At 39.0% G+C, this 20,888-nt stretch overlaps 1 protein-coding gene across 1 annotated transcript in view; it reads left to right on the forward strand.

Annotated features, from left to right (window-relative positions):
- The window catches only part of CUNH4orf22 (chromosome unknown C4orf22 homolog), a 338,023-nt gene that overhangs the window by 90,029 nt on the left and 227,106 nt on the right, over positions 1 to 20,888 (forward strand). The window contains exon 3 of the mRNA XM_018559002.1: positions 11,651 to 11,741. Within this exon, the coding sequence (XP_018414504.1) occupies positions 11,651 to 11,741 (91 nt within the window). The remainder of the gene's footprint in view (positions 1 to 11,650; positions 11,742 to 20,888) is intronic.

The raw sequence follows: 20,888 nt of genomic DNA on the forward strand, positions 1-20,888 counted from the left end.
CAGTCCCTCAAACAGGAAAGCCATATTCCCACATCCGGAACCACCTCTTCTACAAAAACTAATATTTTGTGGAAACATTTGCATAACAAATGGATTAATTGTAGGGATTAATTATAATTTTTTTTATTCAAAGTTACATTAGATCTGTTTCTTTGTGTTTGGTTTGGCAGTAAGTGTCACTGATCCCACAATAACCATTATGAAGAGTCTGTTTTGTTACTATCTGGAAAAATCAGCATTCTTATTAACACTCCTTAAGCTGTTATTCTTGGAACCCAGAGTTTGCATTAATCCAGATAAAACAAGATTTATTGCCATGGGTTAATAATACATCAGTACTTTGACCTTGTAGTTACATTTATGGGCATTTTGTTCTATTTGTGGAAGCTTTTATGTTGACATATAACCATAGTTCCCTTTATTTTTCAGTTTATTTTTTTAGTATTATTTATTTTTAAATATTGTAGCTTTTGGACAGGTTCCAGTTGAGCAGAAGAGCTCATTTTATCATGTGTGTAAATTCCAATGCTATTATTAGTGCATGGATTATGAACTTCTAACCTCAACCTCAACCAGGAGAGCAAATCCAAAAACATAAATGTTGAATTGTGTAGTATATGCTAGTAAAATGTATTTATAATTCATGCAGGTGGTTGATGTATGTGTCTTTAAATTAGACGTCTTTTGATGATCATCTAGGAATGTCAAAATGGCAGAATCTTCAGTTATCTGAAGTAATGAATAATTCCATTGACCACTTCTTGTCATTTATTAAAAACTATGACTCTGATTTAAATCGGGTTTAACTCAAAGAATGGCATCTGCACACAACATATCCAGTGTTCTTCAAAGAAACCATGTTTGTCTAAGTGCATAAGACAAAGCCCCACCTGGATCCTCCCACTATAAAGCTTTTCACCCAATATATAGGATAAAAAACATGTTTCCATTTGCATTAATTTGCATTAATTTCCCAGTTGCATACCATATGGTTTGGTTGACAGCTCTATGATTACACTGAGCCTAAATTCAACAAGTGAAGATTTGCTATTTTATAGGGGATGCCCAGAATATTTATTTATGCATAAGAAGTACCCTGAGAAACGACATTTTGTCCAGAATTCCTCCTGAAAAAATGAAGTAACTCCATGTTTCCAGGTCCTTCAGTGCCTTGGGCCTCATAGCTGTATATCTACAGCATGAGAACACCTAAGGCACTGTGACTTCTAATCTTACAAGATTTTGAGTGACTTTTGATAATGCAATTCCTGTACTGTTCATTGCTTTCCTTGTTGAAGAGAAAGCTGTACCTGAGAATCTTCAGTGCAAGGATCTCCAGGCTTCTGGTTCATCCATTCTGCGGATCCATGCTTTCTGCACCTCTACCGCTGCTTCTTTAATATTCCCCCACCAGACATCAGATAACCATTTATCCAGTAAGCAGCTTGACATAAGGAAGCAAAGTGCTGCCTGTACCAAGCTGGCCACTTCCACACAGAGAGACAATGCAGAACAGAGCCTGTCCTCACTGCAGGTAATCCTGTGACCTGTGTGCAGCTTAACATGCAGCTAAACCCCTCTATCCTTAAGTCAGACTGTGTGTACAAATCATGAAGCTTCATTAAGGGAACAGGGGGGGAGAAACTAAGAAATATAGGCATACATTCAAAACACATGTACTATAAAAAAATAAACAAAGCTGCTGGTGGGTATAACAAGTTACATATAGGTGTAAGTCCAGGGCATCCAGTGATGCAGCTACAGAGGGGATACCTGGGTGTTGTTGTCCACTGCGCCAAAATGGTGGCTTGGCTTCTCTAGATGTTTTTTCTTCACATGCACTCCTCTGTATTTCCCACAAAGCTGTTTCCTTTTGCAAACACAACTAAATAAATTAACACACTAACATAGAGTAGTGCAGATTGGCCACAAGTTGGCTCCCAAGATAAAATTAGCAGTAAGAAGTAAGCTGTTTTAAAACCTTCTGCAGGAAAATTCGCAGACACGGTAAGTCAGATGGGTAGGAGATCAGCTACATGGAGCCTATGGACAATAGTGGTAACTAGTCTTTTTCTGTCCACTTAACTTTTTTGGGTAAACGCTTCCACAATTTAGGTCCTCTTTAATATCATGTACATATGTAGGATTTTTTATTTTAGTTTCTAAAAATTGTGCGAGAGCCATAGAAAGCCATACACAGAAACACATATGGAGGCTTTCATGCATATTATAGGAAAATGTGTACTTTAAAAAAACGAGGGTGGCTATTGCTGTGCTTTTTTCCCTTAGATTTCTAGCACTGGCTTTGAACATTCATGCAGTCTAGAAGTAGAATTAAAGTCAGTGTCTAAGAGTGTTAAAGCCATTGGATCATTTGAGGACCAAGTAATATTTTCAGAAGGATCAGTGGCAGCTTACACATTCTCTTACCACAGATTTGTTAACAATGATGGAGTTGCAAAAGTAGCATACTGATGGTGTTAGGCTCCTTCCAATATAACATCTCTCTCTATTCAGTCATGGTCATTCAAAAAAAGGCCACTGTTTTTCTTGCTTTTGTGTAATATTTAAAAGTGCTAATATTCCTACTGGCTATTAAACTAATTGGGGGAACTATTATTAAGTTATTGTTGCACCTATTTAATTGCAAACTCCCACCAAGTGGAATGAAAAATGTGTTCCTACATCTGGTAAATGGTGTTGCTATTATTTAGCTACTTCCATTGTGGCCTACAATGTAAAACTTCAGCTCAAATACTAAGCTGTCAGATCTTTCAGATTTGCCCCAGACCTATAAAGAAACAATTGTTTAACACTAAATAAGGTACAGAGATGTTTAAGTCTCAGCAATAAACTAATTGGGAGCTATAAAGTGTTTAAAGTGTAAAATATAAAGTCTTCTAAAGTCACAGGATCTTAGTCTTAAGTTTTTCCATTTTTTTCTCCATAATACTCTACCCTGTTCGACCTGACATGTAACCCAGCACACAGCTGATAGTGAAATCTCTGTGTACTACTAAGGCAGATTGAGAAGGGACAGACACATGTAGATAGTAGCTCTAAGTTAAATGTTTTTAATATTAGTGCCAATGTTTAGTCAGGTGTGTACTTTGCAGTGAGAGCCAAATTCAGTGATAACTATGGCAAAGATTCAACTGAAGTGTTTTAGCAGCCACAAATGTAGAAATAAATATATTGAGAGGCTCATTTATAATAGAGGAGCAGATATTGCGATCCACTCTCCACTATATTATGCAGTACTATTACATAGCTTGGCCTGAATTTTTTTCCATCTGCTTAATGCAAAGAGTGATTGGAGGAGAGCTGGTCATGTAACTTTGACAGGCCTTTTCTAACAGCTCCCCATTGATTACTATTGCACTCCACTGGCTTCTGACTCCCAAAGCCAGTGAAGCGCACTGCACATTTTTGTAAAGCACATCACTGTTCTTTATAAATGTGTGGAACAAGCAGCGGTATGGCCGTGGCACAGCCATGGTTGACCCCTAAGCGTTTAAGATTTGACATATATCAGTGTAATGTTTAATAGTTTATTTTGTAAAGATATTAAACTGGAGCCGTGCTGCGCATTTCATATAATTAAAATGGTTCATACAAGGACTAAGTTCACATATCACCCGGGGGAACTACCAAGCATATTCTCAACTATATACACATACACATTACCTAAACTAATTAGAAATCATATGCAGTTGTATCAGTTAACATGCATGTTAACGATCTTTGTATGAATATCTGCATTTCTTGTTGTGCTGAATACTTGCCATTTAAAACACATTTGATCAAAGTGAACACTTCCATTCCCCAAGTTTGTAAACATATTAGTATTTTTATAAATTCTCTCCATCAGCTGTTCCAAAAGCACTTCCTTTTTTCACATTTCACAAAAACATTTAGCCAAAAGTTAGCAGTTAAGCTCTTGCCTCTAACCATTTCTCGTGGCTGTAAACGTAGGCGAATTACTTTTACAAACAGCATTGAGCTGGCCATGCACTTATAAGTTCTTTAGAACCTAAAAGATCCCTCCTCCTCAACGGAGTATGGTATTTTAACAGTCAGTGGCGCTAATTAGCTGCACTCATTGTTCGGTTGAAAATTTTCGGCCCAGTACCTTCAACAAAAGTTAATTTGTTGTATTTGTTGGTCGCCCTGAAACTGAGAGCCTGGCTTCACCTTCTCTATACTGCGTGAAAATGTAAAGCTTTTTGTTTCAAAGGTAGAAATCTGGCTGCTGTGAGCAACACTGATATTCTAACTCTCCCGGACATTCCGGGAGTCTCCCGCTATAAGATAGCAGGTCTCTGATGCCCGCGAGAGAAACATTATATCCTGGAAAGATTTACTTTGCTCTATCTAGCAGAGTAAATCTTTCTGGGATCCCCTGCTACCTGCCCCTGTTACCGGCAATCTGTTTTTTTTGTATACTCACAGCGACCGAAGTCCGTATATAAAAAAAAAAACAACAACAGATAGCAGGGGAATAGTTAGGCTGCTATTGGCCATTTAAAATTGCAATAGCAGGATGACTTTTGCACACGCCCATTGCTGCTGTCAATCAGCAGAAGTGGACCTGAAGTTGACCTGAAGTTCTCCTTTAGGTTAAGTAATCAACTCAGGTTAAGTAATCACCTCCCTGAAATTAGTTTTTGCTGGTTGGAATGTCTGACACTGACAATTTCCTATATGAAACCTTTTCTGAAATCTACACTAGTTCATCACAATCACAAATCTCTTGGAAGTCGTTTTTGTGGAATACACCTACTGCTACTGAGGTGCAACTGCATCTACACATCTTTAAAATGTATGATTAGGTATATATAAGTATGGACACCAGAAAATAAAATGCCAGAGATTGTTCTTCTTTCAGTACATGGCATATTTCTCTGTAGGTGCTAGCAGATATGTTTGAAATTCTGTCACCGGCATATTGTAGTGGTATAAAGAGCCGTAAGTCTAGGTACGCACAGATGTTGTGTTTAAGCATTTACCAGGTAGCTCAGCAGTCTGCTGGCTGACAATGTGACAGTGCTACTATTGACAATGAAAGATAAATGATGAAGGCAATAGTTTCACAATTCCTTTTTTTATTGCTGCTGTTTTCTGAGCATTTTGCCAGGGATTGAGCTTCTTTCTGACCACTATTTAAGGAGTAACTGCTTATAAAAGGCCAAAAAACTGCCCTTGAGTACCTAGCCAAATTCATCAGTAAATAATATTAACCTAATGCACACTAAAAGTAGTATATCGAGTGGTATAATTACATGTGATTAATTGCTTGGTTCTTAGGAGGGTAAAGTTTCAGGTGATAGTGTGCTTTTCAAATCTGATTCACAGGGCTGAATTTAAACTTCCTTCCACCCTAGGCCAACTGTCTCGTGCCTTCCTCATCCTACTCTTGGTGATTGGCTAGCGTCACTGATTAACAGGATCAGACATTATATCAACACAAAGTAACCCTGGGCCAAATGCATGGATGATAAAAATAAACTGCTTGTTCACTCTGTGTCCATACATCTCAAACAGCACCCCAGGGCTGGAGGTTGAGAGGATAAAATAAACAGGTTACTTGCTTTGAGTCACTACACCTAGAACTAAAAGAATAATTATTGTCTTATTTTGCAAGCAGTTTAGTTCGAGGTGTACAAACCTTGTTGCTAACATGTGTTGGTGGATGGGTGCTACCACTGGCAGCCAGCCGAGTCACCCTAGCTAGACCATGGCCTAGGTTGACTATACAGAAATCCAGCCCTGCTGTTTTTTAGATTTCCCTTTCTTGGCACTTCCTGCGGGTATACACATTGTTGATACCAGGCCACATGTCCTTAAATACATAAGCCTATACATCAGCCCTTGGTACAAAAGCTCAGAACCAGCATAATGTAATAAATACATGTTAACTAATGAAGGAGCTATTGTTTTGTTATCTGCCGCTTTGGAACATCTGTGACTGTTATCTTCTAGATCATTCGAACATAACATCCTCCATAGAGCATTATGAAATGTTCTAAAAATGTTAGTTATTCCAACTGATTACTGGCTTATAAAAGTTTACAGACCACAAACTAGGAGAACAATAAAAACTTTGTGAGATAAATAATGCGAACAGCAATGCTGCACACTGACATATTTCATATTAGTATTATGAGAAAAGGTACCACAAGTCTCACCCTAGGGCTGCTTTGGGTTCGCTCTCCCGCTATTGCACCCTTTGACACATTACAGCTTTTAGAAGTTACTCTATGTTTGCTATCATTCTTCAAATAGTTTTATTTCTTAGGTCAACTGAATACCATGCACTGTACTTTGCCACTGTCAAACAGTGGTACTTGTTCTTGCCTGTATTTGTTTTGCTAGTAAGTTCCTGGAGACATAGTAACTTCTTTGACCAAAAGAAGCATAAACAAAAGGGATCATTTAGTTTGTGTGACAGCATGAAAACCTTAGTAATAGAGCAATACACATTTTTCCTTTATCTATTAATCATTTCAAGGTGGTATTGAATTATTCTCCAGGTAAAGTAAAAAACTCTGATACTTAGATTTAGGTCTTGAGACCATAACAGTGTATCATTTATACCAGACTTTTTAATGTTACATTTATTAGCAGATATACAATACAGATGGTCCTACTTAAAGCGATTCCAAACGCACTGATTTAACTGTTTCCCAAAACGTTTACATTGGAGGCATGCTTCTGGTGATAAATGTCACTGTTCCCAGTGTGCCTATGTCAACCAATATTTCACACCCTGAAATGGCTGGCATCATCGCTGATCACATGGATAAGATATGTTGCCAGCACACCAACATGCTTGTTTCAAAGTGAAAAGCTCTTTATTCTTGTATGATCACATAGAAAAGCAATGTTTCAGGACTGCTTAGAGACCCTTCCTCAGACACTGAATGTAAAACAGTGGTTTACACAAAACTACCCCCTATTTTGACCCCCTCATTTGTCATAGCTACCATGACATTTAAATCCTTGCTGCAATAGGAAGAATATGGGCAGGGAGGGCAATGCAACCTGGGCATTACCGTTAAAAAAAAAAGTCCTAGGTCTAAGCAGCACCTTGTCCCTAAATGTAAACAATGGATTCCCTGTGCGGTAAGGCCAACAGTTTAGACACTGGCCTTGTAGAAGTGTGGATGATGACAAAGTATTCTCTTGGCATTATCAGCACATGGTTCCTTAATGTAAAACAGCTTTCTTTATTGGCCTCAAATGCATCCCTGCTATTCTAAAATGTGGAGGGAGGGTACTGATAACCAAAATAATGCACTGATAGTATTGATAATGCAAAAGGTGGACACTGATGTTTCAAAGACGGTGGATGTCTACATCAATGGACCCAGTGATAGGCAACAGGAAATAACCAACACATATAACAAAGTTCTTAAGCAGATCAGTAAAGAGTTTTTTTTCTTATTGAAGTAATGCAATAAAAATGATGAATTTTAAAAAAATCACATAAAATTGCCAGAAATATTGGTTCACTCCCCCTCTCCTTTCTCCCCTCTTACCCATTCACAAAACTCTTAGTATTACTTTCATAGAATGCAAGAGATTCTGTGAATAGAGGAGGGGGAACCTGTGATTTATCCACTTCTCCATTAGCAGAACACCTTGTGTTGTATTAGTAACAAAGAAAAAAGGCACCAAAAAGAAAAAAAAAAACAGTAATAATAGGTACTAATAGAGTATATATTATGGACAGGAAGAAAAAAAAGAAAAACATTACCTCCCTACCTATTAAATTAAGTTGCCTCCCCATTCAAAACTAGCACCCAATACACAAAAAGAAAAAGGGGGGGAGGGAAAGAAAGTCCCACCTAGAACTCCTCGGCTATAAAATACATAAAAAAGCATTTACTTGTCAATGGCAGCGGCAATATCCTGGGGAAACACTTCTAGGTACAATTGAGATTTTTTTTTAAATGGACCAGCAGGACCAAATTTTTGTATGTAAAAGTTTTTCCCTACGTTATGTTATAAAACATTTATCAGCTCCCAATTTTTTGGTAAAATATGAAAGATGGGGTCACGTTGGGTAAATAGACATCAAACATGGCAAGCTTTAAAATTGCGTCCGCCTGCGAATCGCAAAAAAAATACCATGCACAAAATTGGCTATAGGCAACGCTTTCAAAAAGCTTTTACTGCTCATCAGTTTAATGTTATCAGTGAATAATGTCCCTAGAATGATTGCTCACACTGCAAAATTTGCGGCGATATGTAACTTATGTGGTGTAATAGTTGTTTTTGCACGTAGGTGCACCCAACGCGTATTTACGTTTATGAGTGCATGCACGTGGGGGCGGGGGACTTAAAACCTTTTTGGGGGTGTTTTTTTTATATATATAAGACTTTCATTTTTTTTTCCAGCCTGCTATTGGTTATTTTAAATTGCAATAGCAGGCTGGCTATTGCACCCGTCCCCCCTGCCTGCTGGTAATCAGCAGAGGAGGACCGGCAGGAGAACATTAAATGGAGAAACATTTAAACACCTTTCTGTTGTGTCTCAAGTCGGGTGCACCTACATAGAAAAAATGACGATTGCGCTACACGTGTCAGGTATTGCCGCGTTTGACAGAGTGAGAGCAATAATTATATTCATGCCTAACTCTCTAAACTGATGACTAGACTTTTATAATAAATAAATATGTATATAGATAGATAGATAGATATATATATATATCTATATATATATAGATAAATATATACAGTATATAAGGTGGCAACCGTAATTTTTGGTTTCGGCCTGTAAATTCTGCTCCGGTATGTGCATTGTGGTGCCATTAATTTCAATGGCATCCCAAATGCACCTCCTGGCTGCAGTGTGATCGCCTGCAGCCAGAATGTGCGGTACTGCATTCCAGTGCAGTGTGAGTGCAAAAAAAAATGTGCATACCGTTTTATTCTGAAGTAAACTTTATGTTTGTAGCACTGCATTTGTGTATTTTATTTTCAATTGAGGGTTTTTTTTTTTATCCGATTAATGTTTCAGAATAGAAACAGTTAGCTACGTGTTTCTGTTGTGAAAAATAGTTTCAGGCTACTGATCGTTGTGGGAACGATCAGAAACCTTTAGTGACATCTGATCCTGAAATGCTGCATGTGTCACTATGGTTATTATTGGCTGTTCCTAAATTTGAAGCAGCCTAATAATAACCAAAAATTTATTAAATTATCAAGCAGTCATAGTGAGATCCATTCACATGTTTTTTGTTTTTAGTACACTTTTTTAATTTCACTTATACAGTATATTATAATATGTATACAGTATACCTATAAAATAGTCCATCCCCAGACTAATCCACAGGTCACAATGATGTCAGATGACTTGGATGACATTTGAGTGTGCTAAAGACTTACGCAAACTGTTTTCCCCCTGTATGCATCGCAAAGTAGTGTTTGAAAGGGGAATAAAGCTCTCCCGAAGTAAAACACTTACGTTCATTTTCAGCTTTACCATTCCACTACTTTACATAAAAGTCATGCTAATGTGACATCATTTTAATCAGCAGACTTTGTTGATTACATTTTGGGGTAAATATATGGTGCGCAAATTAGGTAAACATTGCATTGGGAAAAACTTACAGAAAAATTAATTTTGTTATCTATTTTTTTACTATTTATTCCCATTAAAAACTGATTAACAAAATATTACATACACCTATGTACATTAATGAGGCAGACTTGACTTACGCTTAAACTTGCTATAAGGTATGCCTGTTTGTAGATGACACACTACTTTTTTTTTTATACAACCTACTAGTTTTCCTGCTCTGTTAATTCTCAATGGTTTTACAACCTTATCTGCCCTTTCTGTCAATGGATCCAAATCTATGGCTTTTAATGTCTGTGAAGGTTCTCATTCATCAGGTCATGGTATATCTGTAAAAAATATGTCAAGGCAACTAGACTTGCTGTATTTTTCTTGAAGACGTTTCATTGGTCATCCAACCAGCTTTCTCGATTCAGAAATTCAATTCAGAAATCTGAATTGAGAAAGCTGGTTGGATGACCAGTGAAACATCTTCAAGAAATATACAGCAAGTCCAGTTGCCTTGACTTATTTTTTTACACATATGGCTCTCAATATTTCCCTCCCTCCTTACATGGTCTCCTCATTGCAAAAGAGTTTCCATTTTCAACAACGAATTACATCACTTCCCTTATTTGGGATTCATTTAACAAGCTTCTATGACACCCTTTACGCAATCAATTGTCCCCCTGTGTTTGCCAAACTTAAAGCCCTGCCCTCATCATGGTCACACTATAATCTTTCCTACCAAAAATAGTATACCGTTTTTTGTACCCTATCTGTGGCTGTCCCCACTCCTGCACTTAAAACCCTCCAATCACAGGTCAACAGTTTTATTTGGGCTAACCAGAAACCGAGGTTTATATAACAAATTCTATATCTACACAAGTCCCAGGGAGGTTTGGGTGTCCCCAACTTCACTAAATATTATATTGCTGCCCAAATCAATCAACTTACCAAATACCAAATAGCATGAAACCTCTTAATCCCCTCGATGGGTGGACCTTGAAGCTGAACCTCTTCATCTACTACCAATAGACAGTTTGCTTTGGCCAAGAGCCTCGTGCCCAAGAGTAGACCCACCATTTTCATCCCGGTTACTTCCCACGCCCTTCGTCTTTGGGATTCTCACAAATACTCAACAGGTTTATGATTCCCCAATCTGCCCCTACTCTCTTTCTTCCGCAACCCGTCTTTCCTGCCGACGATGGAATCACCTAAAGCCTGTGACCCTTGGGTCCATTTTGGCCTGACCCGTTTCTGGCAGGTTCAATGCGATAGTGGTATTAAGTCCATCCAATACCTCATAGAGCACTTCCACATTCCGAACTAGGACATTTAACATTATCTGCAAATTGTGAATTTTATCGATTTTATCTCCAAAACAATTAGACCTCATAAATCTCATGCATGCAAAACTGTCCTCATGTGAACATTAATGTAGGGATGTCCAACACAGCCTGGGTCTGATTTCCCTTCTGTATTCCACTCTGGTAGCACCCCCCACCTTGATCCCCATGTATGTACCTATATGGGATGGGGATCTAGGTGTTTCCCTGGGAGACGAGGCATGGACATAAATATGGATGGCCACTTAATCGTGAACACAGAGTGCAATTGCTTTGGAGATCAACTATAAAGTTCTACTGAGGTGGTGCAAGGTCCCCATGCTTATACCTCACATTATTCCCCATTCTGTGTTAGGGGATGTGGCAAACTAGGTTCATATATACATGTATGGTGACACTGTCCATTTGCTTCTTGATTTTCAAAGTGTATTTATTGTATCCTTACAACCCTGGCAGGTAGACCACTTACCACAGACACAGCTTTTGAAAGAAATGATCCTGCAGATTTCCATCCATCAACAAACTGCATGGACAAAACACAGATCTGCTTTAGTATTAATTAAGTTCAGTTGTCTTATAGCAAGCCTGCAAAAGAAAACAATCTGTAATTTTTACTTTGGATTATGATAATAATGTATTTAATCTGTAGTATTTTAACTGTGTGTCATTTTAGCTGCGTATCCTATGCAAACCGCCAAGGCACATTAATCATTATCACTGTTTTCCTATTTTTCAGAATATTGTCAAGTGCAGGAAAAGAATTGAAGGATAATTTCCTGAAGGCATTAGCTCTTAGGGAGGAAGCAAACCGCAATGGGAAGATGACTGTGAGTACAGCACTTTGAATTGTGAACAGCTTACTTACTGTACATTGGACAACAGTCTTGAAGGATATACTAATTGAGAAATGGGTTTATTGTCTATAGTCACACAGTGCTGAAATTTCACTGTATCAGCTGATTGGAAAAAAAATTTTTAGAATTTGACATACTGCATGTTGGCTCTTTTACGTGTGCTAGTGTACATGTAAGTGTACTTTTTGTTTAACAATTTTTAATCAGTTCTTTGCTGTGCCTGCTCCATATGGCTGTGGTTGCGCTGTCATTTAGACATTGCAGAGTAACAAAGGGTACAACCTTGTACCAACAAACTAGGAAGAAAATCTTGTAAGATCTTAGTTTGCCTGCCAGGTGATTTTCCAGATCACAGCTATTTTGCTCTAAAAGTCTCAGCAACGGTGTCTGTCTACCTTCAGTTGAAAATCAGTTGTGTTCAATTGTGTTCCTGACAGAAAGGTAAGCATGAGTAACTCCTTGTTTTGTCTATCATATAATTGAACTCACCCAGATGCTAACGTTGAGTGCCACTCTTCTACTCCCCTGTGTTCAATGGCTCTGTTTGAATCCTGGAAACAAGAGGTCTATATTAGACATGTGCACCAGCAAAAAATGTGTTTAGTTTCGTTTCTTTTTTATTCAGATTTTGCTTTATTTAGTTTTTCGGAATTCAGGTCCGAAAGTCAAATCGTTTCTGAATTCGGATTCGTACGAAATTCGTTAGCGGTAATCTGTGCGAACGTTCGTTTCATTTGTTGCAGCAAAGTGACATTTAAGAGGGAAAAAAGTTTTTTTGTTCTCAAATGTCACTTTGCTGCAACGAAATTTCATCCAAAAAACGAAAGTTCATCAAAAAAAAAAAACGAATCGGAAATTCGGAATAGGAAATCCGGATTCGTTTGCATTCGTTATATCTGTAATTCGGATACATCCGATTCTCTGAATTTCCGAAATTTCGTCCGAATTTCGATTCTGAACTAAACGAATCGCACATGCCTACTACTTAGACACTAGCACAGAACAGGTAGACCGATCAGGAATTATGACTTCACTTTGACTTATTTTGCTGCATACTTGTTCTAGGTCAGTGACCAAGAAGGTATAGAAGCCAGATGATCAGCAAGTCCGCTAGGTTAATTGTACATTTCACTGGTTCCTTTCGCTTTGTACTGCTAAATTTGCCAGATAATGGACAATTTTAGCTGACATCCTAGGGTCTATGCTGGATACAGTAGAGCATCCAAAACAATGTAATGTTTGGGCAAAGTTCTGCCTGTGTCTGAACTATTCTTGTGCAAGGAAGACTTGCTGAAGAAGCAGTATAAAACTATAGGCAGCTGTGAATTTTGTGCTGCATCACCCTACCCCTAACCATGGCCATCATTAAGATTCAGTACATGCTTTTAGGCTCTCTATTGTCAGAGTGCTTGGCTGAGGTCATCAAGTATGCCAAAGGCTCTTTTGTAAGACACACAGAGGCCCCCATTTAAATACTGTACCAGGAACCTGTGGATTGTAGTAAAATTCATCTAAACACTCTTCAGTAATTTCTCATTAGAGTAAACAGTATATTATGATCCTGAAGGACTTATACAGTAGCATTCATTAATGAAAAGCCTTGATGTTCATTTATGCTGATTCACTCAGACACCCATCATGCTGGTTCTCTGTGACATGAAACACTCTGATCAGAGCAGACGGCTCACATGTAAGTTGAATCTGTGCAGCTATTCTCCCTTGACATGAAGTTTTGACTATTGGCTGTGACATTAAGAGCTCTATTGAGTTCCGCGAGGGGGAAGCACGTCTGATAGCAGCAAAAGTGTGTTTTGGGCTACTGATAGATGTTAGATGGTATGTGTAATGAAAAGGCATTCATTGAAAGCTCACCAGCCAGCCTGACATAACGTTATGAGAAAGTGATAGGTATGTCTTACAGGTCCATTCATCCATACTTCATGGAGAGAACGCTAAACCAATATTTGTATAATTGCACATACGTTCCACATTTATTTTTGAGAAAAGTATATCTGATCTATTGCATAAGTTAATAATTTGGCTTTCCTCTAATGTGGCATTCTAATTACGCAAGTTGTAAATGGTCAGACTAAGTCTGGCTTCTTTGATTCTCGGAATATCTCTCTGAGGCATTTTATCGCATTAAATTGGTCTTTCCTGCTCAAACACATTTAAAAATAGTTAAGTGATTCAGAGATAACAGAAAGTCTGTCAAGGTGCAGATACAGCTAATTAAATATAGTACAGGATTTTAAAAAATAAATTTCTATAGTGGGTTCTATAGTGCCTTTTATTAAACATTCATACAGTCTAATACAATACTTCTGGGAATTGCCTATGGCATTTCTGGTCATTTTATCTCTAGGAACAGCATGTGATGCATCTGAGGAATCTTAACATCCTAACATTTTCAGTAGGGATACAATATTTGATTTACAAACTTTCTGTCATAATAGGTCTTCCAAATGACACTGTCTGAGAGCAGAAGTGTATGTTGCTGATGGAAACCATTCAAGTTATTCCTTTTATTCATGCAATTATGAATGGAAAAGAATCATCTAATTGGCTGCACCACAGATACATTATTTACAAAGTATTTACAAAATAGGAAAATGGGACTCAATACCAATTTAATTATTAAGGTGTAAAGTTATATTTAAGTCAAAATGTTTTTAAGCTATTTCAAATGTTGATTAAATCACTTAGGCCGGGTTCACACCTGGGCGTTTTACAGCGCTGATCGACGCGCTGTAAACGCCAGCAAGTGAAATCCCATTATTTCCTATGGGCATGGTTCCCACCTGGGCGTATTTCAGCACGTCGGAACTCGCTGAAAACGCCCTACGCCCAAAGAAGTACAGGAGCTTCTTTGGGGCGTATTTCCGGATAGCCCTCGTAAACGCACGTTTGAGGCACGTTTGGTGGAACGCAAATCGCGGTAAAAACGTCATATGCGCATATTTCGAACGCCCAGGTGGGAACCCAGCCTTAAGGTTTTAGTTTCCCACAAGCGTTTTCAATCCTGTGCTATGCTAAGAATTCTCTCTTGAACCACCTCATTAACGCAGTTTGATGCTTGATACCCAGACACTGGAGAACTAATACAAGCCCCACAATTTGTGAATGGATCAGGCAGATTAATTTTGCTAAGGAAATGGAGGAAATACACTGAGTGTCCAGATTATTATGACCACCTGACGTTTGTAGGCAAATTAGCTATAATTTCGCGCTGTAGTTGCTAGAGGGCCAGACCATTATAAATAGGGAAGCAGGTTGTTTACCACGACAGTAGAAGTGATTTTTTTTCTGAAGATACGGGTAAACAACGCGATTTAACAGCCTTTGAATGTGGGATGATTGTTGGCGCTCAAGCCATGGAGCGAGTATCAGCAAAACAGCAGAATTTGTTAAATGTTCAAGAGCAGCTGTTGTTCAATTGTTTAAAGACTGGAATGTCAGCCGAAAATCTGGGTCTGAACGTGCAAATTGTGGCCGCCAGCAACTAGTCAATGTTAGGGCAGAATGGAGAGTGGCAAGACTGGTACAAGACAACAGAAGGGCAACAGTGCAGTGTCAGATTCCTCGCATCACCTTTCAACATCTCGTGGAGTCACGAGGCGGCCCAACTAAGTCATCTCAAGGAGTCATCTCGTGGCCCAACAAAGTACTGATGGGGTGGTCATAATAATCTGACCACTCAGTGTATTTCACACTAAAACTGACAAGATAGAAACATTCCATGTAATCTGGCTCAGCTAGATAGACTTTACATTCAAGGCTAGTACACACCAGCCACAGTGTGTTCTGGCCCGATTGGGGTGGTAAGGGGGTGCAACTCAATGGCACCTCAGGCACGCCCTCCGGTCGCAATGAGATCAGCAGCACGGGAACGCATGGTACATCAGTGCCTGCGTTCCAGTCCGGTCAGAATAGTGCTACAAGCACTATTTTTTTCTGATCGGAGCAGAATGCAGGCACGTGTTCCTGTGCGGCCAATCACATTGTGGTCGTAGGGTGTAGCTGAGGTGCCATTGACTTCAATGCACCGCCATGTGTCCTTCCGCCCCAACACATAGTCAGGTGGCCGCAATGCGATCCAGTGCGTTCCGGTCCCAATCGAATGAGAAAAATAGAGCAGATTCCTTCATCAACACTTAGGAATGTGTCGACCGAGGAATCACGCTGTTTGCAGTGTATTTTGACAGGAGTCGGCGGCCCTTGTCAAAATACTCGACGAGAGCGGGCAGCTTATTGGCTGTCGGCTCCTATGATATGAAAATTTTTGCCCAGCTCCTTTGATCAGCTGATCAAGGGATGCCGACTGCAAGGGTCTTCAAGGCTGGCTTTTGGCCTTTTGTTTGTCCTCTACCAGAAAGACAAGGTAGGCCACAGAGTTCTGACAGTTAAGAAGGTTGTGTGGATCGTCACCAGGTGAAGATCGTTGGGGGCACAATTGGTTTCTGGCTCTCTTTGTCCTCCCCTTTCCTTCTGTTTCTCCCTTACCCTCGCCACTTGTTTTTTTTTTCACTCGCTCCACATCAGTTGGGCTTAAGGTTTATGCAATGAGAGAGGTTACCTGTTACATTCTATACTGATGCCTCTTTATGGGTATCTGGACTGAATGACTTTCATTGCAGTGTTGACATATTGTTTTTTTTTACCAGTTCTACATAATATTTTATTTTCTTAACATTTTTTAACAAGTTGCTTTGGGGAAAAAAGTTTTACAGCTCTATACACAAAAGGGTGAAGAGTTTGGAGAAGGCAGGAGAAGTGAACAATCTAGGACAAAATAGCCGATTTGGAAAAATTCTCCAATTCAGCTCACTTTCCAGTTCAGCTATGTTGTCCTAGATTGTTCACTTCTCCTGCCTTCTCCAAACTCTTCACCCTTTATTGAATAGACCCCCTAGTTTGCTGCAAATTCAGCTGGTCCCCTAAGGACTGACTCTGATATCCTGTTTTAGGGTGGCTCTTAGGGTGGCTCCTTTTCCCTTGCAGTATCATTGGAGCCACCCCTGTGTGTGCTATTAAGCTGAGTGTGGCTCCCCAAATACACAGGCACAGCAAGGCAAGACATTTCTCTGTTCCTTGGTCTCCCTGCTTTCTACAAGCTAATAAATGGACAGTTGCTGGAGACTGCTCGGTCCCTTATGTTCTTGCACTCAACAGGAAATTCAGGGAACCGGAACTGAGAGTTGGAGCCAGCTCTTTGGAAAATGATGACTATAATTGCTTGGACACAAATTTAAACAAATAATTTGCTGAGCAAAGTATATTTGTTTAATATGGATTTATTATTGGAAAAAAAACATTAACACTGGGTGAATGAAATGCTAGCATTGCGTTTTTTAAAGGTGACATCCTGGGTGAGGATAGGAAATTAGCTATAGCATGCCATCTCCACCAAAAAGTCAGGGATGCATTACCCACTTTTCCACTCTTTACATTATTTCAAATAATTACATACACTCTTACTTCAAAATGTTTAAATATCAAACATGAAACAATATCTAGCATAATAGTAATTTGCATACAATTGTTTTATTAAAGCTTTATTAGTACATCCAAACATGACTTAAAAATCACTCAAAAAAATACAACTTCATCATGACTTCTTGTTATTTTCTATGGTTAAATGCCCTCATTATATTTATTGTCTGCTGTTTAAAGTGATATTTAAGTCAAAGGTTTTTTAAGCTATTTCAAATGCTGATGAAATCACTTACAATGGATGCTGCTCCTTGATGATTAAAAGTTTTAGCTTCCTGCAAAATTAGCTGGTCCCTTGAGCGCTGACCCTGATATGGTGACTCCTTTCCCTTGCATGGTCCTAAGGAGCCACCCTTATGTGTGCTTATAAGATGTGTGTGCATCTGCCATAGACCTTGCAGAGACCTGTGATGTGCTTGCACATGTGCAGAGAAACTTGGATATCTCCCTGGCAGAGATCTGTGGCATGTCTGCGTATGCGTGGGGAACGTGGGGATCTTGCACATGCGCAGGCATGCCACAGGTCTCTGTCAGGTCTAACATTTTTGTAAAAAAAAAGTTATAAGGTAATTACTGTTGAAAAAAAAATCTGCAATTGCCAAAGGATATGAGAGGAAGTTGTTTTTAGAAGTGAAGTGCTATTTGAATCATAAATCATATACAGTATATACATACATATACTCACCGGCCACTTTATTAGGTACACCTTGCTAGTACTGGGTTGTACTCCCTTTTGCCCTACCTTAATTCTTTGTGGCATATATTCAACAAGGTGTTGGAAACATTCCCCAGAGATTTTGGTCCATATTGACATGAAAGCATCACGGGCCCAAAGTGTGCCAAGAAAATATCCCCCACACCATTACACCACCACCATCAGCCTCCATCTATGCTTTCATGTTGTTTATGCCAAATTCTGACCCAACCATTCGAATGTCGCAGGTGATATCAAGACTCATCAGACCAGGCAACATTTTTCCAATCTTCTATTGTCCACTTTTGGTGAGCCTGTGCGAATTATAGCCTCCGTTTCCTCTTCTTAGCTGACAGGAGCGGCACTCGGTGTGGTCTTCTGCTGCTTTAGCCCATCTGATTTAAGGTTTAACGTATTGTGCGTTCAGAGATGGTATTGCGTGATGATGCGTACCTCGGTTTTAACGAATGGTTAATTGAGTTACTGTTGCCTTTCTATCACTCTGAACCAGTCTGCCCATTCTTCTCTGACCTCTGACATCAACAAGGCATTTTCATCCACACAACTGCTGCTCACTGGATATTTTCTCTTTTTCAGACCATTCTCTGTAAATTTTAGAGATGGTTGTATGTGAAAATCCCAGTAGATCAGCAGTTTTTTAAATACTCAGACCAAGCAATTGAACAGGTGTACCTAATAAAGTGGCCGCTGAGTGTACACACATATTCAGTATATACATACTTTCCTACTATAGCATACAAAAATGCTGAACAAGCCATTTTGCAATTTTATTCAAAAATATTCTTTCCATTTCATTCTGAAGCAGCTGTAGTTTTCTTAAACTGTTGTAAAAATGTAAAGCAATTTGGCAACCTTGAGGTGTTTTGTACACGGTTGGTGCAGAAGTCTGTACTAAGATACAAGAAAAAATATATGTTGCACTCCTGCATCAGAAATGTTATTTTTGGTGAGATTCTCCCTAAGGTTTAACTACTCTAAATGGATGCAGACACTGCAAATTTCCTCATTAAAACACTGAATGTGCACAGGTGGCTATAATTAACATTCCATTCCATTCAACCCTTCCATTCAACCATTCCATTCAACCCTTCCTTCAAGAATCAGACTGGACAGGACATGGTGAAACAAACAGCTATTTCTTCAGAACAGAAACAGGTAGGAATCTGCAACACAGGATTGTTTTTCTTTAATTTTTCTTATGAACCTTTGTGTATACCCTACTTTAGTCATGATCTTTTATTAACTTGTTATATGCTGCACAAAATTATTATATTTTCCTTGTTCCTTGATAAAGCAGTATGATTTTATTTTTTTGTCAAAATGCACTGAAACAAATCATGAGCATTTCTATAGATACACCTATATTTAAAGATTGTCCATGGAAACAAGCATATGTTTAATATTTGCCATCAGGCACAATGCATAATTGAGTATCCCATACAAGCTTTAGCCAATAAATAGACTAGGGATGCATCGATACCATTTTTTCAAGACCGAGTACAAGTACCAATACTCCTCAACCTCAAGTACCGCCGATACCAATTACCAATACCTTTTTTTTTTACCGTCATGTGACCATTTTTCTAAAACAATACAGCCTAATGATTTTAGGACAGTGTTGGAGGGCCAGGGCCCGGATACAGCTTCAATCGCTGCAACCCTGGTAGTTCTGCCACTGACTTCAAGCTGTAGAGAGACTGCAAATCCCAGCAATACAATATATAGCATTGCAGAATACCACCAGCTATAGAGAACTACATATCCCAGCAATACATTATACAGTAATGCAGAATAATATGAAGCTACATACCTTGTGTTGCTCACAAGGGCTGCATGCTGGGTCTCACCAGGGCTGTGTGCAGGGTCTCACCAGGGCTGCGTGCAGGGTCTCACCAGGGCTGCGTGCAGGGTCTCACCAGAGCTGCGTGCAGGGTCTCACCAGAGCTGCCTGCAGGGTCTCACCAGGGCTGCCTGCAGGATCTCACCAGGGCTGCCTGCAGGATCTCACCAGGGCTGCGTGCAGGTCTCACCCAGGGCTGCGTGCAGGGTCTCACCATGGCTGTGCAAGTGGGTGCAGGTGGAGATGGAGAAGGAGGAGATGTTTAGCCAGCCAGTGCTGTATACAGGCGCCACGAGGTCCCCAGCACGCATTGGACCTTATGGCAGCAGCTTGTGTTTAAAAACTTAAAGTTCGGGGTATTTTTATAAATACGAGTACTCGTGAAAATGCTGAGAATCAGCACCGATACTGGTATTGGTGCATCCTTAAAGTCAATAGGATCTATTTTGTTAAGCATTTAAGGACAATAGATTCTAATGTTGTGCTTTAAAAGAATGCTCAAGCCTGACCTGTGGATATTCTTTTACTTTATAGGCAGAACAAAATAAATGAAGCGGTTACCCAGAAGTAGTATAGTTAAATCACTCCACGTGATAGGTCAATTGCTTGCTATGTTTTTAGGATCTGTCATTATGCAATATAAACTATAGAAACTTATTTTAAAACATAATTGTTCACACAACAAAAAGGCTTTTTCTAGTTAAATGATGATTTTGCAATTCCATTCCAATATTTTTGTTGGAGAACTTTTTTATGAGGCATACATAAAGGGAAGGAAAAGCTTGACACTTACAAATGTTGCATTTAGGAATAACGTATAAATACTCTTGAATGAAGCCTTTCTAAAATTTTGTTTGTTTCACTTGACAAACTGTTTTGATTTCACGGCAGTTAAACATTTCTTTGGCTGCCTCGAATCTAGCAATAATTAAGGACATGATATCATAAAATATCTGAAGGGAAATGTGGAAAAGTTGCAATCAAGATTTATAGTATACAATCTGGAAAACATCAATAAATATAACTTATCAACAAATATAACTCTTTCCAAAGGAAAATAAAGAAAGATTAA

This window comes from Nanorana parkeri, unplaced genomic scaffold (assembly GCF_000935625.1).
Source record: "Nanorana parkeri isolate BGI_ZX_2015 unplaced genomic scaffold, ASM93562v1 scaffold374, whole genome shotgun sequence".
Classification (NCBI taxonomy): domain Eukaryota; kingdom Metazoa; phylum Chordata; class Amphibia; order Anura; family Dicroglossidae; genus Nanorana; species Nanorana parkeri.